Source organism: Mya arenaria, chromosome 17 (genome assembly GCF_026914265.1).
Source record: "Mya arenaria isolate MELC-2E11 chromosome 17, ASM2691426v1".
NCBI classification, from domain to species: Eukaryota; Metazoa; Mollusca; class Bivalvia; order Myida; family Myidae; genus Mya; species Mya arenaria.
The window spans coordinates 21,346,729-21,371,108 of record NC_069138.1 but is presented as its reverse complement, the minus strand read 5'-3'; the positions used below and the strand labels follow the sequence as shown (position 1 = coordinate 21,371,108).

The 24,380-nt window shown below is 36.2% G+C and overlaps 1 protein-coding gene across 1 annotated transcript; it reads right to left on the bottom strand.

The window, feature by feature from the left end:
- Window positions 1-499: 499 nt before the first annotated feature.
- Window positions 500-21,154, bottom strand: LOC128223643 (uncharacterized). The gene is made up of 12 exons (XM_052932918.1): window positions 20,973-21,154; window positions 17,168-17,209; window positions 16,091-16,263; window positions 13,617-13,800; window positions 11,247-11,344; window positions 9,251-9,319; window positions 8,079-8,256; window positions 7,087-7,158; window positions 4,124-4,291; window positions 3,547-3,687; window positions 2,465-2,605; window positions 500-812 (listed from the first exon to the last, which is right to left on the bottom strand). Exons 1-12 carry the CDS (start codon window positions 20,995-20,997, stop codon window positions 679-681), a joined length of 1,425 nt encoding a protein of 474 aa, XP_052788878.1. The 5' UTR covers window positions 20,998-21,154; the 3' UTR covers window positions 500-678.
- Between the last annotated feature and the right edge of the window lie 3,226 nt (window positions 21,155-24,380).

Genomic DNA, 24,380 nt, shown 5'->3' with positions numbered 1-24,380 from the left:
TTGCGCAGACTAACAAAATGGCTGACATTGTGCGAGGTAAGAAAGATTACGATCAATAATGCAAAAAATATGGATATAACGTCGCCCCAGCGGTGAGGAAACCAAATGCATTTTAACAACAACAGTATCGAAATAAGCTAGTATTAGACGTTTAAAATCTTAAAGCATGCATATGTTGAAAAAGTTCACTCAATGCTTACAATTACCGGGTGGGGTAAAATTTATTTAAGTGCACTTTTGACAAATGCAAATCCAGAGTCAGTTCATGATATTTTCCCTCTCCGAATGTCAACATGTGGAATCAATGGAATCGGGTTAGTGTTGAATTAGATCAAATCTAATATAATATGTTACATTTATACTTTTCAGGAATGTTTTAAACGCTTATGTAAATAACAAGAACAATTTTAACCTTAAATGAATGTATCTTGTGTCCAAAGATCTTGGCACAACATTTTTAAATTCAAAACATAAATAAAACACTCATGAGAAGTCATCATTGTCAAGCTTATTATTTTATTTAATATTGTTTCAATACATCTTTGAATACAAGTCAAAACATTTGGTGAAAGTAAACACTAATCAAATCATGTAATTAATGGTAGATTAAATTTTGTATATGTTTCTTGCTTATAACTCATAAGCACGTGTGTATCTGATTAACAGTCTCAGAATCTTTTAAACAACCCCAAACATCACAAGCATGGTCGTAAAGACGACCATTGCCGGAACTGGTGTTTTCATAGCAGTAGGCGATGCATTTCGGACTGAGTAAGCTGTATCGTGGGCCGCTCGACGCATCATAACTGGCTCTGTAACAAAATCTTCTAGTCTAAGGAAGCGTTCCGAATAACATAACGATATATCAGAATGAATTATAAAACTGTAAAATCATGGATTGTCAACTGTTTGCTATTCTTTGGATGTTTTGTTCACTGACGGTATTGTTGAAGAAAAGATTGACTGTTCACGTTTACCAAGAATTTCAGAGAAAAAAAAAACAATTACGTTGTGAACATGTTCCATCCTTATGCGTAATACAGTGTGAAAGGTCTCAAAATTTCACCATGATTTTACAGTTTCAAAAAGTCCATGTAAGCACAGCGTTGGTTAAATATACAGCTAGAGTAAATAATATTGGTTGGATTTAAAAAAAGAAAGATGTGCACTACCTAAATGAACAAAATATGTCGTTCTTAGATCCGTAAATGAGTTTACATGAAACAAATTCAGCGTAATAAATACATAGGTTTGACCATGGTCACGATAGCCTTTAATAAATAAGAGTCAAGATCAGAAAAAAATCTATTTATATAAAAAAAAAGTATCACTCTGGTAGCTCAGTGTATTATTTTATCAATCCAAGTGTATATTTAAGAACACTATAGAATCTGTAATTATATTTACATTTATATTTATACACGATTTACATAACAATAAATAAAGGTCCTTTTAAATTCAAAGACACTTTAAAATAATCGAGTAAATCCAAAGGAATTATATATGTACTAGAAAACACGTATAGGAACGTTATGAATCAGCCATATCTGAAATGCACTTCCAGTTGGAGCAACATTACATTTCGTGGTTATTGTTCCCAAAATTGAGCTATCTTGTTGTTCGTAATGCACCAGTCAAATGTAACCACGGCCCCCAGGTCCGGGGTATACCTGGGATAGTGGGGGAAATGGGCAGTGTTTTACCTTTCAGGTGGCCCCGAAGTGCCGGGTGAATGTGGTGGTTTTGTTTTTGTTCCGAAAATAGCGGGGAATAGGCTTTACATAGGATGTCGCCGGGGAGCGGGATTTTGGCGGGATTTTACCAGCAGTTTGTCCCCGCAGTGCGGGGATTTTACCGGGATTGGCTGGACCGAAAGTCAAAGTCCCCTTTATTCCTTGGACCTGGGCGAGGGGGGGGGGCGTGGTTACACTTGACTAGTGCATAAAATATCAGTACATAACTGTTGTTCTTACTAAATTTCCTTCTAATAAAAAGCCTATTTGCTATTTGCCTATTTAGCTATTAGCTTTGGAACAAGAACCAAGAATATTTTGCTTTGATTTACGCTTTCGTAACTCCTCGGCCATTTTTATCGAAAACCACCTCGAATGTATGCCGGTACATCAGTTGAAGTAGTTCGTATTTTTTTTTAATTATATCATTAATTAAATTTAGTGTTTTAGAATGTATGTATTAATCTTAGTTTAAATCGGTTGCCAGTGAAGTGTATTATTGCAAACATAATTAGGATTTCCAAGAGTTAATTCATTAAGTTTAACTGCTAAATTAACTTACTACGCGTTCTACTTACAGCGGACTTAAACATGCCGATTTCTCAGAATGTAAACAGTCCAAATACATCCGAGGTCGTTTTCGATAAAAATGATCGAGTAGTTCCGAATGTGACTTGCGCTGTTTCCGTTATAGCCGTTAAAATGGAGCCGATAATAAAAACATGACTCACTGTTGTCTTGCCCGCAGTAGCCACAGAATTTCGGACACGTTATTTTCGCCCAGGCTTTATACTCAGCACTGCAGGCGACGTCTTTGCCATACAGGGAGCAATCTTCAAGGTCTTCACATGTGGTATTGGTAGGGGGTGCAGCTGAATGAAAACATTACGAGTTAGTGAACGGTAACATAGCGAGACAAATCATGCTTTAAGTGAACCGCCTTCGTAGCCGAGTGGCTAAGGCGTCGGACTACGGAGCGGGAGGTCCGCGGTTTGAGCCCCACACGTGGCTTGTCCGTATTTGAGACCGTTTGTTAAACGATGAGCTTGTTAAATAATAGATTACCAACTGCTTTCCTGCTAGGTGCCCGGCATATAGGATAGGAATGTAGAGCAACGATTATCATATATCAAGATGTTTCAAGTGTCCAGCAGAATGGTCCTTAATTGAGAGGGGTGACACTTTTATAAAACAACTATTTAAGTTAACTCTAATTTACGTTTGGAAAAGAATCGCGTCTATTTTTGGGAGGGGTTTAAAACAAGTAGTACACTTTTTTAATTGCTTCCAAGTATTTCGTTGTATTCTCGTATTTTCTAATTAAAACTCCATCTGAAGGGGTTTACAGATATTGACTGTTTTAGACATGTTACATATGCATTGGAGCAACAGTTTCATCCTAAGTGGTAAGCAGCTGTGTCCAAAAACAATCTCAAACGATCATTTATTAATAGGTTAAAAATACACACATACTATTAACCTTATTGAATATTTTCAAGTAAGTGAGAATTTCGTAATTTTTGCAACGATTATTATAAATATCCGGTACATTCCAGCATATTCATTCATATGCTTATATTGTTTAGACCATTTTCTTGCTTATTTTCATATTTATGGTGAACCAATATTATTTGTTATTTTTAAAAATTCAAATTAGAATAAAGGCAATTTTTCACTAAGTTGAAAATTATTACTAAGATGCTTTTTGGATACGGCCCCAGGACTGACTCCCAGGGAAAGGACTTGATATTGAGCCAAACAGCACTAGTGTAAACTAAACTATTGCAAGATCAAATCCTACATCCACACTCACTACAATAGCCACAGAATTTCGGACATGTTGTCCTCGCCCACTCCTCATACTGCGAACTGCAGGCGTAGTCGTGGCCATAGACGGAGCAGTCTTCAAGGTCTTCACACGTGGGCGTCACTACTGGTGTGGTAGTTGCAGCGGCTAGAATTGAAGGTGTAAAACATGGACGTATGAACATAGTATCATGTTTCTTGTGTTCTGATCTGACACGCCATTTTACGTGACATGTGCACCACTCAACATTACAAACTCCACACAGTGTAACTTCCATTTTATTAATGACTAAAATCACATTATAGCATTAAAATTTTTGAAGTTTGCTTTTATTTCAAATATGTTTTGATTTTTAGATATAAAGCATGTAGTATTCTTAAGATTTAAACTAACTAGTATGGCTATGAGATACAATTTTTAAAAAGGCCAAAACGAATAGCGTCGGGAGTTCCATATCCTTTATGTGACAGAACGGCAATAACGAAATAAGGGTAAGGTTCCAAAATTAAGTTCGTACGGGAGATCGTAAAAAACTGATTCGCCTAAGTACTTGACCAATGTCACTTCGACAAGACAAACTTACTGCAGTAGCCACAAAACTTCCTACAGTTGACTTTTGCCCAGCTATCGAAATTTCCTGTGCATGCGTAGTCGTAACCGTAGACAGCACAATCTTCCAGGTCCTCGCAAGTAGGTTCCGGTGGTAGAGTCGTAGTCGTAGGTTCTGTAGTGGTGGTCGTAGTTGGTGGTGCTACAAATATACAAAATTGCTGTTCGTAGTTGGTGGTATACAAATGCATGAATTTCGTGGTCGTAGTAAGTGGTATACAAATACATGAATTTCGTGGTCGTAGTTGGTGGTATACAAATGCATGAATTTCGTGGTCGTAGTAAGTGGTATACAAATGCATGAATTTCGTGGTCGTAGTTGGTGGTGTACAAATGCATAAATTTGGTGGTCGTAGAGGGTTGTATACACATACAATACATATAGTCCGGAATTAACATAACTGGGTTTTCCCATGCCGGTACAAATAAAAGGTGAATTTCGAGCTATTGAAATTCATGTAACAGTCCAATGACTCTATTGTATCCAAAGCAACTTGTGTATATTACAACAGTTTAATTTTGTTTGTACCGGAGGACCGGGCTACAACTATTGTTCATGCATCTGGTGTTCGTAGTTGGTGGTATACAAATACACGAATAAGGTGGTTGTAGTTGGTGGTACACAAATACAAAAATCTGGTGGTCGTAGTAGGTTGTATACAAATACACTAAAGTGGCGTTTATATGGTGGTTGTAGTTGGTGGTATACAAATACACTAAATTGGTGGTTGTAGTTGGTGGTATACAAATACACGAATATGGTGGTTGTAGTTGGTGTTATACAAATACACTAAAGTGGTGGTTGTAGTTGGTGGTATACAAATACACGAATATGGTGGTTGTAGTTGGTGGTATACAAATACACTAAAGTGGTGGTTGTAGTTGGTGGTATACAAATACACTAAAGTGGCGGTTGTAGTTGGTGGTATACAAATACACTAAAGTGGTGGTTGTAGTTGGTGGTATACAAATACACGAATATGGTGGTTGTAGTTGGTGGTATACAAATACACGAATATGGTGGTTGTAGTTGGTGGTATACAAATACACGAATATGGCGGTTGTAGTTGGTGGTATTCAAATACACGAATATGGCGGTTGTAGTTGGTGGTATACAAATACACTAAAGTGGCGGTTGTAGTTGGTGGTATACAAATACACTAAAGTGGCGGTTGTAGTTGGTGGTATACAAATACACAAAAGTGGTGGTCGTAGTTGGTGGTATACAAATACACTAAAGTGGTGGTCGTAGTTGGTGGTATACAAATACACTAAAGTGGTGGTCGTAGTTGGTGGTATACAAATACACGAATATGGTGGTTGTAGTTGGTGGTATACAAATACACTAAAGTGGCGGTTGTAGTTGGTGGTATACAAATACACTAAAGTGGTGGTCGTAGTTGGTGGTATACAAATACACTAAAGTGGTGGTCGTAGTTGGTGGTATACAAATACAATAAAGTGGCGGTTGTAGTTGGTGGTATACAAGTACATGAATGTGGTGGTCGTAGTTGTTGGTGGTGCAAAGAACATAAAAGTCGTAGTCGTCGTTGGTGGTTCTATAAAACACATTAAATTGATGGTAGTAGTTGGTGGTACTACAAATACATGAATTTTATGGTTGGTTGTTTGATTAATCGCACAGTTTTAAATTAAGTTTGTGTAGAACCAAATTAACAATGAAGAATTAGTCCGAATAAGAAGGAAAGATAAGAAGTCGGATGAAAATCTCGTAACCGCAGAAGGGGATTCTCTGTGGTAGAATGGTAAAGTTGTTGCCATAGTTGATGCGATGATGGCAAACTATTATTACTATTACTAGTATTGGTATTTACTGGCAGATTTTACAAACACTTTTAGATGCTGACTTTTGATCGAAACCGGTAAAACAATGTACAAATAGTCAAACTTAGAAGAGAAATAGAAACACAAGTCTACTTAGCAAGGTCGCTTCCGCAGGAGAACATTGTTGAGGTTTGGTATACTAACTAGTTCTGCGCGTTACGTAACATTCTATCGCATGTCATGCCTTGGAAAAGGTTTTGGTTATTAGATCACTGGTTTTAACATTAATACTACAAACATCATCGTGCGTATGGGCCTTTACCATATTACTCGATATGCAGGCACCTGGCGATATTCATGCACCTGCCAATATGCAGGCACCTGGCGATATGCAGGCACCTGCCAATATGCAGGCACCTTGCAATATGCAGGCACCTGGCGATATGCTGGCACCTGGCAATATGCAAGCACTTTGTGATATGCAGACACCTGGCAATATGCAAAATGCAGGCACCTGGCGATATGCAGGCACCTGGCGATATGCAGGCACTTGGTGATATGCAGAAACCTCGCAATATGCAATATGCAGGCACCTGGCGATATGCAATATGCAGGCACCTGGCGATATACAGGCACCTGGGGATATTTAGGCACAAGACGATTTGCAGACACATTACGATCATTGGAAACAACATCTAAAGATATATGATCGAACTAGAAGTGGCTTACCGGTCGAATATGCAGGCACCTGGCGATATGCAGGCACCTGGCGATATTCATGCACCTGCCAATATGCAGGCACCTTGCGATATGCAGGCACCTGCCAATATGCAGGCACCTTGCAATATGCAGGCACCTGGCGATATGCTGGCACCTTGCAATATGCAAGCACTTTGTGATATGCAGACACCTGGCAATATGCAAAATGCAGGCACCTGGCGATATGCAGGCACCTGGCGATATGCAGGCACTTGGTGATATGCAGAAACCTGGCAATATGCAATATGCAGGCACCTGGCGATATGCAATATGCTGGCACCTGGCGATATACAGGCACCTGGGGATATTTTTGGGCACAAGACGATTTGCAGACACATTACGATCATTGGAAACAACATCTAAAGATATATGATCGAACTAGAAGTGGCTTACAGGTCGATATCCAAGTGTTGTTGACGCCAAATATTGGACACCGGTATTTATCTGAGTGCATCGAAGGTGGGGCTGCAATATAAAATACTTCTTCATTCATTCAGTGCTTTGATTTATTGCGTCTTTAAAAACACCCTTCCTACACTGCCCATTGCTTTTTTTTCAAGTATATTATTATTAAATTATGATACATTTAAACAGAATTTATCGATTTGCTTCCGTTCTGCATAATTTACATAAATATAGAGTAAAATGAATTTGCCTTGTATCATACAGTGTTGGACAAAGTATAGGTAAGTATATCCCTATATTGTTAGCTGATTTAACCTTTGCAGATCGTTTAAAGTGTGAAAATCCCTATATTGTTAGCTGATTTAACCTTTGCAGATCGTTTAAAGTGTGAAAATCCCTATATTGTTAGCTGATTTAACCTTTGCAGATCGTTTAAAGTGTGAAAATCCCTATATTGTTAGCTGATTTAACCTTTGCAGATCGTTTAAAGTGTGAAACACAATTGCTTTCCTTGTTGAAAAATATGGGTAGTGTTTCATTTCAAATATTCAGGAAATTAAACTGCATTTCTTTAAGATTTTTTTTCTCAAATTGGCTAATATTTGTGTTTCCGAAGTTCAAAAATCTCGTCTATGTGATAAAGGAATAAAAGTAGTAAAACAATACACATTGTGGCGAATCCGTGTTCTAGTGGTTACACACTTGACTGTTATTCTAGGGATCTAAGCTTCATTTCTTTGCCAAAGCAACAAAATATATACAACGTCATCTGGGACGATAAATGGGCGTCCTGTGTGACAGTGTAATACACTGGTGTACGTAAAGAACCAAGGTAACTCTTACCAGAGTTACATTCTGTCTTTGCACTGTGTTCCAAATATCTAAATTGACTAACAATATTCTCTGAGCACTCGCCGAATGGACATTGCCCAAGTGCGAGTATAAATAAAATCAAAGCCAACTGAAATAAATACTTGTACCTTTCAAAAGCGGTAGATGTCCATTACACATATGGTGGTGACAGCACTCGGCATACACTGGGTGATAACTCCTCTTCCTTCTGTGCAGCAGGTCTTGTAAACTTCTATCAGATGATTCTACCTGGATTTCTCGTTTCTTTCGACCTTGGCCATGTATCGTCTCAAGTATTTTACACATCTACAAAAATTCAAAATTATTTTGATAAAGGCGCACATTAAAGGTTAATACAATTTTAATTTCAATGCATTGTCATGTTAAAATAAACTCATTTGACTTTAATATTTAAAACAAACAAAAATGTATATGATTTCTGTACAGATAAAAAAACTCGGGAATTCGTGGCCACAAAGCTATAAATAAAATCATATAAAAGCTAAAACTTTTTTTAATATTTTGTCATCAACCTTTTTTCTGTGCCTTTAAATATGGGTTATGTCAAAGTGTCCTTTGTTTATGATATTTGTAGTCTGATTACAGGTATAGCTGGACAAAAACTATGTCTACAATCTTTTTGTCCATTTGTTTTTTTTTTCATGGACCAAATGGCATTGCGACCATGTCGTGTTTAACTGCAAACAGTACCGTAGGTCTTTTGTTGTAAGTAGCTTATGCTTCAGAGCAATATCTTAAATAATAAATGTACAACTTGTCTTCTGATGTTCAGTGTAAAAATCCGAACGGCATTATTGACACATGTTTTACAACAAACTTTGAGTGATAATGTTTGCCGGGAAAGTGTTCTATTATAATGTCTCACCAGTATATAAATTTTCAAAGTGACACTCTTTTTCAAAATCAATGCATACACATGTATAACAAACATAAATTTTGACTGATTACCCTTTAACTACTTACTAAATAATGCATTTATGGAAAATATTAGCAACTGATAATAAGATTGTAACCGTGAAATTGAAAGCGCAAATATATTAAATGATTGGTGAATGCTAAAAGATTTATTGCGGTCTACTATAGTCTCATTAGGTAGGCATACCGTGTTTTATGCTTATCTCTCAAACTAAACTCGGTATCGTTCATAAGAACCATTGTTTTTTACATAATTCATATATTTTTAATATTTAAACAGTACTATTAATTGTGGTAAATCTGATTTTGGAGTAAAATATTATCATAATAGGCTTTATTGTAACATCCACCTCATGTGGCTTACCTGGTTACTATGGCAACCGACGTTGTATTCAGTGTCCCCATTGAATTGCAGCATCTCATAAAAACAGGTCTGAAAAAAACAATGTTTAATTATGAGTTGACTTGAAACGTGTGCGTAGAACACAGATGCCCCCACTTCCAACCTTCACCACAATGGTAAGGGCCATAATTGATAAAACTGCATCAAAATTACCAGTTGCTTAACGATAGAACAAGGCATAAAAGGATTATAGAACCAAATCAACAAAATTTATGTATCTTTTATGCTTATGTTCGGAGTTCTTTGGTATTTTTATTTATTTTTCCAAATAATTTTGAGTATCTTCAGGGCCGCTACCCTTGGGACGCCCCTCACGCAAAGATTTAACAGCCGATGACTATGCTGTAGATTATATTTCCGGCCCGTGGAAAAATAGTTCTCAATTTTTTTTATAGTTTATCATTTACTCGTATTTTATTCCAAAAAAAATAAGAACATTAAAAAATGAACTTTTATTATTGCATCTATGTCCCAAATAAGAACAGATAATGCACAGAAGTATTTTCAAAATGCACCAGTGAAATATAACCCCCCCCCCCCACCCACACCCCTGGTCCGGAGGTCCGGAGGTATACCGAGGATAGCGGGGAAAATGGGCCGTGCTTTTAACTTCCGTGTGGCCCCGAACTGCCGCGTGAATGCAGTGGTTGTGTTTTCGCGCCGAAAATAGCGGGGAATTGACCTTACCAAGGATGTCTCCGGGGTGCGGGGGCATTTGGCGGGGTTTTTACCAGCCAGCAATTGGCGGGGATTTTACCAGCAGTTTGTCTAGCAGTGCGGGTATTTTACCTTGGATTGGCTGGACTTGTAATCAAAGTCCCGCTATTCTCCGGACCTGGGGGAGGGGGCGTGGTTACAATTGACTGGTTCATAATACGTGACCAAAATTATATTGGTCGTTATTAACTGAATGAAAATTCGGGAAGGTCGAACGTGTAAATAAAACAAATGTGAATACTCATTGGCTTAAAAACAGCTATCCAAAACAGCTATTCAAGTTTTAGAGTTTGTTTTTATGATACATTGGTTTTCAGTCACAAATCACTGTCAGGCGGGTTAGGTTAAAGCTGCACTCTCACAGATTGAACGTTTTGACCACTTTTTTTGTCTTGGAACGAGCCAAATTTTGCAAAAATCCATGGAAACTTGTTATATAAGACTGCTGACCAAAATGTAGATCGCAGATATTTACATTTTTGTTTAACAACTCATGTTTTATGCATTTTTCTTAAACCGTTAGTAACTGTTCTGATCTGAGGTGACCCATATTCACAAATGTTTAAGACAACATGTAGACAAAAATTAATTAATTTTTATGACCGTGGAATTCTTTCTCCTAAGATTTGACCTTGTGACCTAGATTTTGACCGGGGATGACGCAATTAGAAAACATTCAAGATATTATGCAGATAAATAATCTGACCAAGTTTCATAAAGATTTGACAAAAATTGTTGAATTTATTACGTGAAAAGAATTTCCTAAGATGTGACCTAGTGACCTAGAATTTGACCCGGGATGACCCATATTAAAAGATATGCAAGATATAATGCAGACAAGTATTCAGACCATGTTTCATCAAGATTTGATAAAAAAAATGTTGAATTTATTACCGTGAAATATTTCTTCTCAAGATTTGACCTAGTGACCTAGTTTTTGACCTGAGATGACCCATATTCATATATATTTAAGATAACATGCAGACAAATAGTCTGAACAAGTTTGATTACCGGCTAAAAACAGTGTTTCAATTGTTCTTTATAAACATGAAGCATTGAACTACATGTTTATTAAAACAGTCTATATTTTTTTTTTCGTTATGTGTAAGATGTGTATGCTAAACAAAGTCTAGGATTTCATAATATGATACATATGTATTGTGTAAAAAGACTTAATTAAAATTATATTCAAACAGTATAAGTACATTTTTACTGAAAGTATACAATACATAATTCGTACATGATCTGGCTCGCAGTTAATGGCGTTAGTACAGTGGTGTGGATGGCTCACGTGGTTACAGTAAAAACAACGTTGTCCCGGGAGGTGTGTGACGTCATCTGAAAATAATGACGTCATCACTATGCTGGTTGTTTTTAGAGGATCTCTATATAAATCAAGAGGTACACTTTGTTTATTATTTTTACCCATTATGATTGTCACTCATAAAAAAACTGTAAGTATTTTGAAATATGTAATAGCTTAGTGTCAAATGAACGCGACTTGCAATAGTCATTTCAACTAACTATTGGAGATAATATACTTGTATTTGTAATGTATAAAGTTGAGGCAAGGTCATTAGAAAAAGATCGAAAATAATATTGCCACATAATGATATATTTGACATCAGTGTTTGCTGTATGAATAGTCTCCACGTTTATTGTTCTGTACACAATAACAACAGTCACGTATGTATTTCTTCACTTAGCTACAACACAGCTTATGACCGTTTTCATTCATCAGAAGTTTGATAATAATAAATCTAACGCATATAGTACGCATAGCTTCATCACTCTGGTGAACAAGAATGCTTTAAACCAGGTATAAATATATACATATATTATACCTTACATAAATGTGTCCCTTCTTTGTGTATATAAAGTTGGGCGGTCCGTAAATCAATGTATTTTAATAAAATCCAGTTTTTATGACGTCAGCGGTCCATATTATGTTTTTGGAAGGTCCGGACATCGCCAAATTATAATATAGACCGCTGGCGTCACAGAGTACGGACCGCTGACGTCATAAAATTGGTGTGTGCTGCTTGCAATTTTCACAACGACATATTTCCGCAAGTAAACTTTATTAGATTTGTTCAATAAAACACAATAAAGGCGCTTTTAAAATTATTAAATGGTAAAAAGGTGTTCGATATAATATAAGAAATATAACACAACACTTCGGACCATATGGCATTATAAGGACCGGCCAGTCAGCCCCCGAAGGTGAATGGACCGAGACGTTATACACCTTCGGGGGCTGACTGGTGGCCCTTATAAAGTCATATGACCCTCAGTGGTGTGTAATATTTCTTAAATATGCAACCACAAAGTGTGTTTTCTGATCAGTCTAAAAATGAATGTGCAATCAAGGTTAGTTTTCTTCGAAAATACCCTCCGATGTATATGGACGGTTTACAATGGCATGATTCCTTACATTTAACTATACTGCAAGTAGAACGCGTAGTAATTTCAATTCAGCAGTTAAACCTTAGGACATTACTTTTCGGAATCGTTTGGATTTATGCAATAATATACTTTACTGGGTATCAATTTGAATTTAGAAATGCAAGTTACACTATAACTGATTTCACTTTTTATGATTAGTTTTACGAACTGCTTTCACTAAGGCTGTTTTCAATGGACAATGGCCGTGGTGTTCCGATTGTGCATGCCTTTCACGTTTATACCTAACAGTTGTTTGTGCAAACAGGATTGGGTATTACTAAACGTGTATTGCGTTCTTCAAAACTGCGACAAGGAAAGTTAGTTTGAGTTGAGAATACTTTAATCATTAAACAAATGTTTGCATAAAATTGTCGTCCAAAAATGTTATACAGACGATGTATTTACTTTTGTTTCAGTAAATATTTGGATGTTTGTCAAAAAAAGACCCACACAAACACGACAAACATGTTTTACTCATTCCTATTTTATAATACACAACATTGTATTGGTCGTGAAGTGGATGATTAAGCGGGGCTTCAAATCAGCGGGAATTTGATAGATAAACTATTTGTAATCTATGTTGGGATATAATAAAAACCAGTAGAACACCGTGTGACACCAGTAGAACACCGTGTGACACCAGTAGAACACCGTGTGACACCAGTAGAACACCGTGTGAAACCAGTAGAACACCGTGTGAGACCAGTAGAACACCGTGTGACACCAGTAGAACACCGTGTGACACCAGTAGAACACCGTGTGAAACCAGTAGAACACCGTGTGAAACCAGTAGAACACCGTGTGACACCAGTAGAACACCGTGTGAAACCAGTAGAACACCGTGTGAAACCAGTAGAACACCGTGTGAAACCAGTAGAACACCGTGTGAAAGCTAATATTCCCGGCCTGGGCGCATGTGAGTTTGGTTTGTGGTCACTAAGCCGGGGACAAGTGTGTTTCCTCCAGGTACTCCTGTTTCCCCACACAACACACGCCCACACGCTTGCGTAACATCGTGCCAACGAGAGTGAGTAATATTATGTTGTCATGACTTGTTTCACAATCATTGTTAAATTAATGAACTTTTTTTTTTTTAAATCCTCAATTATCAGTGGCCTTCACAAAAATTCAAACATCAAAGGAGATATAACGTAAACAAACTTACATTTATCCGGACAACCATACATATTACAGAATTCCCCATCACAACAATGGTGACATGTAATGTCACGTGTAAGAAAATCAGGCGTTGTCAGCTCTGTAACGTCACGTCTTTGAAGCCTTTGCAAGACGTCACGGCGTTCACGTGTTCCCCCTACTTCATTAAAACAGCCAATTCCATCGCAGTGCTGTAAAATTCAACATTATTTTACTCCAACGTCCTTAGTCTAAAATGCAAGTTCATAAATAATTAAAGTGACACTCTTATTCAAAATCATTACATACACATTTATAACAAACCTCAATTTTGACTGATAAATCTTTAACTACTTACTAAATAATGCATTTATGGAAAATATTTATTACTGATAACATGATTGTAACCGTGAATTTAATAGCAGAAAGCGCAAAACTATTAAATGATTGGTGAATGTTGAAAGATTTACTGTGGTCTACTATAGTCTCATTAGGTAGAAATGCCGTGTTTTATGCTCATTTCTTTCAAAATAAACTCGGTATCATTCACAAGAACCATTGTTTTTAACATTTCTTCATCCGTTTTGGAACATTAAAACAATATTATTTTGTGGTAAATCTTATTTGGGAGTAAGAGTGCATCTTTACTCATTCCAGTCAAATACTAAAAGCTGCACTCTCACAGATATACCGTTTTTCCCTTTTTTATTTTTTGTCTTGGAAAAAGAAAACAAATTGCGTAAATATCTGCAAACCAATGATAAAGGATTGCTGCCAAAGATCAGATCGCAGAGATTCATACTTCCGTTCGAAACTTTTTGTTTTATGGCTTAACTAACGGTTTAAGAAAAATGCATAAAACATCAATTCTTGAACTTAAAGCTGCACTCTCACAGATATACCATTTTTACAACTTCTTTATTTGTTGTCTTGGAAAGAGCAATTTTACGTAAATATCTGCAACTCCTTGACGAAAGATTGCTGACAAAAATTCAAATCGTAGATTTTCATATTTCCGTTCGAAAATTAATGTTTTATGGCCTAAACCTACGGTTTTAAGTATAATGCATAAAACATCAATTTTTGCGATCTAATTTTTTGTCAGCAGTCTTATATAACTTGTTTCCATGGATTGTCGCAAAAATCAGCTCATTCCAAGACAAGAAAAAAAGCAGTTGTCAAAACGTTCAATCTGTGAGAGTGCAGCTTTAAATATACAAATCAATCTGCGATCTATTTTTTGTCAGCAGTCTTATATAACTGGTTTCCATGTATTTTCGCAAAAATGGCCCTTCAAAGACAAAACATATAAAAGTTGTCAAAACGTTCAATCTGTGAGAATGCAACTTAAAAGATCAGTAACAAAATTGGTCTGTGGATTTCTATGAATATAAACATAGAAACAGACACATTGACCTCTGTTATATGTGCGTTCATTCGTTTACGATGTACAGGGGAAGTCCTTGAAAGATAGTGTGTACATGAACAATTTGAACCGGTACGTCGAATATTTTAGTGATCCGGCTGCATGAACATTTCTTTATCAATTTGGTCTCGAAATGTTCTATAGGATGGGGGGGGGGGGGGGGGGGGGGGCGGGGGAGTGTTGAAGACAATTTAGAATAGAGTCATCATTCTAAAGCATTCTGAACGAAATCATTCAGTGGAATTACAACAAACCTGAATCAGTAAATATGTTGGTATTATATACACCCCATTACTTGTATTTCTGAAGGGAATGAGAATTGTTTTGTAAATCAATGATTTGTACCCAGTCACTGTAATATCTTGTCTGAAACGTTAATACCATTCACGTACTAATTGAACATGTATCGCCTCACAGTGTCTGGATACCCTTTGAGCACATTTTAAGCCTATGTAAACATCCAGGAAACAATATAAATACTGTCAATCAAATGCTTTGCATAATTACGTATCTGATCAAAATATAAGTTTAATATGATAAAATCTAGTCATCTGTGTTACTATCAGGTCATACATGCATGATATGAAAACACTATGAATAAAGAAGAGCCAATAATTACCAGTGTGAACTATTTGAAGGGTATTACTAAATTATAAATCGTTGAACGATTATTTATAGATACAATGATACAATGGAAACTACAAGGCCATGTCAATAATGTCGAACCCCGTTAGCTCGAACTCGCTTGGCTCAATTTTCTCATTGGCTCGAACTTGCTTGGCTCAATTTTCTCGTTGGCTCAAACTCGCTTGGCTCAATTTTCTCGTTGGCTCGAACTCGCTTGGCTCAATTTTCTCGTTGGCTCGAACTCGCTTGGCTCAATTTTCTGGTTGGTTCGAACTGGATGTAAAGGGCCGACTTTATTTTCTACTGAATATTAGCATTCCCGCTTGGCTCGAATTACCGAGGTTTGAGGTATTTTCGCCGGCTCTTAGAGGTCGAGCTAACGGGGTTCGACTGTATAACAAATTGCGTCACATACAAAGCACAAATATATCTGTAGATGTTGGCGTTACCTCTTTTAGGCGGCAGCCAGCATTCACAACTGTCTCTCCGCCAATATCTGTCTCCTCCTCCACATAACACACTTCCGTGGCCTTGTTACATACAGCCACTCCAGAACAGTCGGCAATATGGTTCGCCTTATGGCACTGGGCACATTTGAACACCTCGTGGGGTGGGGGTATGTCTGAAATGTGATATGATATGATAATAATTTGTACCATTCTGGAGGGTGTATTCTTTGTTTCGCATTTACAGAACAGAACAGAGCAGAACATAACACACATTTGTTTCATCGTGTAACATTATATATAAACAGTTGTTGCATGGGCATTTGTGTAACAGTCAAAACTGTGGAGGGGATGACATCTATTCTGTTGAAAGGCCGAAAGGAAAACAGTTTAGATATTATAATTTTGTATGTGGTTACGAAGACCCTGGCCATTGAACAATTCTTAATAAATTGTCTGTTCTGTTTTAATCCGTTAATTTGATTGTTTATCATCATTTACGTCGCCACCATAAAATGACGTCATAATATATTTTGATTATATAAGTTATAACTCCAAACTCAACACAGCAGTTACTTCCCTTTGCAATACAGCAATCACTGTCATAACACAAATCACGTGATCATCATAAAAATCATTGAAGGACATTGTTTCTATCTTCTTAAATCGTAAAATTATGAAATTTTAATCGCATACAAACGCTTACACAAACGTAAATAACCGAAATCCAAATATGGTGACTCTTCAAGGAAAATTACTGCGTAGGAGATTGATATAACTAGGGTTATAACATTATGGACGTGACGTCATGAATGGATAGTGTTGTAATTGTATGTGCTTTTTCTATATAATGCGTTAAAAAATGATATTTCACTGTTTCAGCCAGTGAAAATATCAATTTGATAGTTTTCACTGTTGTTAAATTTTAGCCCATTTTCGGTTCTCGTCAGAGCACATAAGGCTGGGACACAATTTTAACGACGTCATTTCCGAAATGACGTTACGTGCGCATACATATTGGCGCATTTTTCTCGAAATGTTATTAAACATATTTTATACGTATAGTGCTAAACAACAGACCTGCTAGGTACAGCTGAACAGATGAAGCTATCCACAGCAAACCTACAAAAGAAGGTGCCGACATAAATACATTGCATAATAGGTCATTACGACACATACATAAGAAATAGTACACACCACTGAGGGCCTCTTTGCATAATAGTGACCGACCAATCAGACATACCGAAGACAACGGCTGGTGTCCATTCATTTTGTATTGGCTATCTGGAATGTCACGGTCCGAAGAGGCCTGCACTATTTTGTATATCAAACCACACTTTATAGTGATAATTTAAAGAGTTTTTTTAATTCACGGAAAGTTATCTTATTCTGTAAAATACTCATGTTTATTATAGACGACAGTCTTGCTTAGGCTGGTAAAAAGTGTCGTTTCGAGTCTACTTAACCGTTACAAACAACTAATCTTAATTCAGCTTTATACAGAAAAGTGACCGGTCACTATTTTTTGTTGGTTTAAACAATATTAATTTCATTAAAAATGTTTAGATAAAGTACATACAACTAAAGCATACTGGATAGCAAAGGGTTAACTGTGGTTGTAATGAACGAAAGTAAAAAGTGGCATATACACAATACAAAATTATCACGAAATAACTGAGAAGGAAGCTTGTAAGCTTAAACTATGCATCGCTTCTGTCACTCAAAGTGCTTGTAATGGTGTAAATGTTGTTATTATTTGTAGAATAGTTTTACATATTGTTATGTGATCAATACGTAATGTGTATGATAAATGTATGGATTAGTGGTAAATATATTGGGAGTGTGGAAACAGACTGAGATGGAGAAACGGACAGAAACAGGGAGATGCGGAGGGCATGGACAGGTCAGGTCATTCGTAAAATCAAGTTTATTCCAATATATATATATATTAGGGAGATCAAAAGTGTGGCTTATATGGTGTGAACGTGGTTGAATATCGTTCAGTATGTCAGGTCCGTGGCTTTTTTGGTTCAAACAGTAGTAGCTGAAGTGACAAATGTCGGATAACAGATAGTTTTGTCTTTGAGCATAATATAGGGGACAAGTGGAGAAGAAATGGTAGGTGTCCTCAATCTCTCCACATCTGCAATAATGGCTATTGTAAATATGTTAGAAAACACACGTTCATTAAGATTACTACAGTGCATCCGCAGCCTTGTTTCGACGGACTGCCATGAGCAGCTTCAATAAAATGTAGTAAGTGTGCTGCCAAAATGTGTGTGATGCGTTATTTCCGCTATTTGAACATTATATATAGGGGAATGTGCCTGTCTGCTTGTTTTACGAGAGATGAGAATTGATTCGGTTGTCGCTGGGTTAATTTATACAAGCCCACACATAGATCTTTTCTATTTCACCATTCAGTTGCTCAGCATAGGGTCATCGACAATGATATATAGATTAGTAAAATTTAGTATCATATCCAAAAAGACATGGATGATTTTATTTCACGAACGATATCATTTATATATGAAAGGAATAGTAAGGGTTCAAGCACTAAACCTTGCGGAACTCAATTTCAGACATAAAACCAACGCATTATTTTCTTTCACTGCGATAATAAGTTTGCCATAATAATAGGAAACCGGTGTGCCACTTTCTCGAAGCTTGCAATTAAGACATGCATGCCATACGCGATCAAATGCTTTCGATATGTCAGGGAATACTGCTCTTACTTCTTCATTTTCATCTAAAGCACGGTAGAACGATTGGCTTTACTTACAAAACAGAATATTGGACGGTAATTACCGACATATTTGGTATCTGACCTTTTACAAATAGCAAAGAAATGAGCTAGTTTCCACTGTTTGAGTATTTTACAGGAACGAAAAGAGTATTTTAAAAGGTCCCTTAAGGACTCTGTGAGTTCAGTTACTTATTCCTTTAAAACATAGCTGTTTACGTAGTCCTTCCCTGTTTTCTTGACAGTTTTCAAAAACTTTACATCAATAACATTTTGACAGGAAATATCAGAGGCATGCAAAGTTGGAACTTCAGAAATAGTTGGGAGAGGAATGTTAGGTACAGTTAGAAGAGTCTGTGATTTTAGAAGTTATTCAGAGGAGTTGACATGTCATTGTCACGGTGCAATCGTTGATTGGAGTGGGAGGTGCTTGGATACCGACGTTGGACTAGTAGAGTTTATAATGTTTTTAAATGTCATTTGAGGAGAATGTATTTTCCCCCAGTTTCGAAGAAAGTTTTTCATAATGTGTTTGCTTGACAGTTCTATGTTTTTTATTGTTCATTTACTTCAAGATCACATATATGACAGATATGTAAGCTTTAATACTGCCAGTGACACATCAACGTTGGTCAGTTTTATGTCTCTTCCAAAGGGAGTTTGACAGGAATAAAATATCAACTCAGAAGATTCAATAACAGGAGTAAGACATGTTTCAGTGAAGTCTTAGATATCAAAGCTACGTAAAGGTGAAATATATGCATATTGTAATGCACTATGCTTTTGTTATCATCATCACTTCACAATATGAAATTGGACTTGGATAATCAGGAAAATCACCAGAAAGGAATGAAACAATAGACAACCAAAATATAAAATGAAAAAGAGTTAAAGGCTTAACACATTTTGCCTGAGTTTGACAATAGCAGAACAAATCGTACCTCATTCGATATGTGTCTATTTAAAAGACATTACAATCATATTATACCAAGATTAAACAGCTTTATGAATGAGAGTATCTTCATACTAACTGACCTGTACCACGGCAAAATAAGGAAAAAGGAAGAAAAAGAAGGAAGAACAGATGTATGTGGGAAGTACTTGAGTAACATAACAAGTTCTTTTAAATGGGAAGTTCCCTTAAAAAGATACGGTTTGTGTATTTTTTGTGATAAGGAAGGTGAACTACATGTAGAAAATTATACTGTTTAAAGACCCACTGTCAGTTATGTAAGTGAAGAATAAGAAGAATTATGTAAAGCATCATAAATGTATATATTTGTGTTATATATTTAGTATATGAAGCCAGGATCTTGATAAACATTTCATACCTCACTATTTTGTGTCAAGAATTAAGAAAAAATACATCATCCCTGAGGTTCAAAGGACATTGTAAGGACCGGCCAGTGAGCTCCCGAAAATGTTTATAGACCGAGGCGTACAGCCGTGGTCCATTGACTTCCGGTGCCTGACTGGCCAATCCTTATAATGCCATATGACCCGAAGAGGTGTGTTTTATATCTTAGGTTATACACATATTTTATATTACCATGACCAGATTCTTTTTATTGAACGTCTAATCATGACTACTTGCGACAATTCTTCGCCGTTGTTAAAACCGTAAAGCCGCACTCAACCGTTTAATGGCGACAGCGGTGCATAAAATTTGAAAATATTTTGATACCTTAAACGTATTATTGAGAATGTGTTCACATTGTACTGTGCACAGCTGAACATTATAATTGGATTGAAACAGTCGAATAAATGATGACTGCAAAATATGATGTTTTGTTTTTGTAACGAATATCATTCCGCTTAATTTCTCAAATGTTCTTCATTTTGCATAAACGATTAACCACTTCTCATAAACGATACATTCTTAAGTCGTCTTTCGTTTGTTGTATTTTTAAACATCATTCTCAAGAGGTCATCTTATTTACATTAGGGCATTATTCTTATCATGGCTGTCCTAAATATAGGATAGTACTTAATGACATAGTATAAACACCTGAACGAAATACTCCTATCGTAAAAAAAAACTCACAAAACTTTTATTACGACCATGTTTGAATATTTCAGAATTTTACTGAAGCAACAATATTAACGTTTGTATGTTTACAATCAGAACATAACTAAACATACCAATCCAACATGTCGAGCCTTTCATTTTAGATCGCTTTCACTAAATCCACTTTCAATTTCAGAATAGTTGTTTCACCGCTGATGTACTGGCAATTTTATATATACCAGATAAGAACAGTGTCAACCAGAGGTAACATTTTTTCCTCCTTCCGCGCTATCATAGAAACGTAACATTGCGCATGTGGTCACTGAGATGTTAATGTAGCTACGACTTAATATATGGAGGAAAATGGACGACACATAGTTTTAAATAACTAATGAGTCATTAAACTAATCGTTTTTTTCTGATCAATCAAGATAAAAATGTAATGAAATATGTATTTATTTTCTCATTTACAGAAGAAATGCATTTAAATACACACAGAACATGAGTCACTCGGAAAGTAAGCAAGTTAAAACAATAAAATAAATGAATTAAACTTAAAGGGATTATACACCAGATTGGCACCAAAATTATTATTTTTTGTAACGAATCTCTGGAAAATTATTTAATAAAATGTTTTACCCTTTGATATCATAATTGTAAAAAAAATACCAAAATGTAAAAAAAAAATCGAGTCGGAGACCGGGTTCGAACCGGTGTCGCCAAAATTGCAGCCCAGTGTTGCATCCAATGTGCTCACTTGGAATATTTAAGCTATAAACCGAACTTGGTAATATCACGTAATAACATCGACTAGCCAATCACGCATAAGGAACGAATTCTACTAGGTAGACATACCTAGTAATCATTTTTAATGGGAAAATACGAAAAAAACTGCGAAAAACTAATTAATTGTAAACTATGTGGTACTTCAGTTGGTAAGTTCCAATGCATTGTACACAGCAATACCAAGTTTATGTCAGTTTTCGACAATTTTCTCTTTTTTTTCGCGGGAGTACAACCCCTTTAACACTGACGGTATAAATAGATTTATTTTGTTTTATATGATCTTGAGTTTTTATACTGATACAAAGCAGCATAAATACAGACAAGTTTCGAGAAAAAAAATGTTGGAATTTGGAGTTCCACAATTGCTTGATATCAACTTCAAAGCTGAACACTCACGGATTAAACTTTAAAACTGAACACTCACGGATTAAACTTTAAAGCTGAAGACTCACGGATTAAAATTTAAAGCTGAACACTCACATATTAAACTTTAAAGCTGAACACTCACAGATTAAACTTTAAAGCTGAACACTCACATATTATACTTTAAAGCTGAACACTCACGGATTAAACTTTAAAGCTGCACACTCACGGATTAAACTTTAAAGCTGCACACTCACGGATTAAACTTTAAAGCTGCACACTCACAGATTAAACTTTAAAGCTGCACACTCACAGATTAAACTTTAAAGCTGCACACTCACGGATTAAACTTTAAAGCTGCACACTCACGGATTAAACTTTAAAGCTGCACACTCACGGATTAAACTTTAAAGCTGCACACTCACGGATTAAACTTTAAAGCTGCACACTCACGGATTAAACTTTAAAGTTGCACACTCACGGATTAAACTTTAAAGCTGCACACTCACGGATTAAACTTTAAAGCTGCACACTCACGGATTAAACTTTAAAGTTGCACACTCACGGATTAAACTTTAAAGCTGCACACTCACGGATTAAACTTTAAAGCTGCACACTCACGGATTAAACTTTAAAGCTGCACACTCACATATTAAACGTTAAAGCTGCACACTCACGGATTAAACTTTAAAGCTGCACACTCACAGATTAAACTTTAAAGCTGCACACTCACGGATTAAACTTTAAAGCTGCACACTCAAAACAAAAAATAAAAAGTTGTTAAAATGGTTAATCTGTGAGAGTGCAGCCTTAAAGTGACACTCTTATTCAAATTCACTGCTTACACATGTATAACAAAAATACAGTTTGAGTGATAAACCTTAAACTACTGACTAATTATGCATTGATGGAAAATGATAATTAATGATTACAAGATTGTAACCGTGAATTTAATTACAGAAAACGCAAAAATATTAACAGATTGGTGAATGCTGAAAGATTTACTGTGATATACTATATTCACAAGGTAGATATAGCGTGTTTTATGTTAATTTCTTTCAAATTAAACTCGGTATAGTTAATAAGAACCATTGGTGTGACATTTATTCATCCGTTTTGGAATATTAAAACAATATCATTAACTGTGGTAAATCTCATTTGGGAGTGCATCTTTAAGCTCATTTTCTTGAGATATTGACGGGCTTTTTGGATTCGAAAGACTTGTTTTCCTTAATAAAGCGCAATTTACATATCAGGAAATGCTTACCAACTTCACTGTCTACACAAACGCTGTATAATAAATACATGGTAAACCAGATTTATCATTTTCTAAATCTGTCCTCTCTTATAAGGTTTTTTATCAGATAAGCAGTTATGTTAAATCGCCTATTTAAATTTGCATTTCCTCTCATATCTTGTTCGAATGCATTAAGGTATCTTAAATAAACACACAAAAACTATGCGCGCCTGATAGATTAATATAATATTGGACATTTTATAAATTGCGAGATGCTGACTCAAGTATCAATATCAGATTCTATTTGTGTTAAGTCAACGTAAATAGAAAATATATTGCTAAAACTTGGATAGCCAGATTAGACCTCAACCCGAAAACATCTCAATTTGTAGCTATATTTGGAGCACTGTAAACCATATAGATTACGGCGCTGTAACGCATATAGTTTACGGCGCTGAAACGCATATAGTTTATGGCGCTGTACGCATATAGTTTATGGCGCTGTAACGCATATAGTTTACGGCGCTGTAACGCTTATAGCTTACCGCGAGCTGTATTTGCGAAACTGTAATGCATACAGCTTACGGTAAGCTATATTCGGGGCACTGAAATCATAAAGCTTATTGTTAAATATATTCAGGGCACTGTAATCATAAAGCTTATTGTTAGATATATTCGGGCCACTGTTATCATAAAGTTTATTGTTAGATATATTCGGGGCACTGTAATGCATATAGCATAAGGTGAGCTATTTTCGGGTCATAACATTCTGTACTCTGTTATGCATTAAGCTTACAGTGAACTGTATTCGGGACACTGTCATGCATTAACCTTACAGTGAGCTATATTCGGGACACTGCCATGCATTTAGCTTACAGGGAGCTATATTCGGGACACTGTCATGCATTAAGCTTACAGGGAGCTGTATTCGGGACACTGCTATGCATTTAGCTTACAGGGAACTGTATTCTGGACACTGTCATGCATTTAGCTTACAGTGAGCTGTATTTGGGACACTGCCATGCATTTAGCTTACAGTGAGCTGTATTCGGGACACTGTCATGATTAAGCTTACAGTGAGCTGTATTCGGGACACTGTCATGCATTAAGCTTACAGTGAGCTGTATTCGGGACACTGCCATGCATTAAGCTTACA

What these genes read in the sequence shown, in the direction of transcription:
- LOC128223643 (XM_052932918.1), bottom strand. Translation starts at nt 20,997, where the DNA reads ATGAAAGGCTCGACATGTTGGATTG. An exon ending in GTATGGTTGTCCGGATAAAT is followed by an intron (nt 11,345 to 13,616) that starts GTAAGTTTGTTT and finishes CATTATTTTCAG; the next exon opens with ATGACGTCACACACCTCCCG. An exon ending in CAACACTTGGATATCGACCT is followed by an intron (nt 4,292 to 7,086) that starts GTAAGCCACTTC and finishes GTATATTTGTAG; the next exon opens with CACCACCAACTACGACCACC.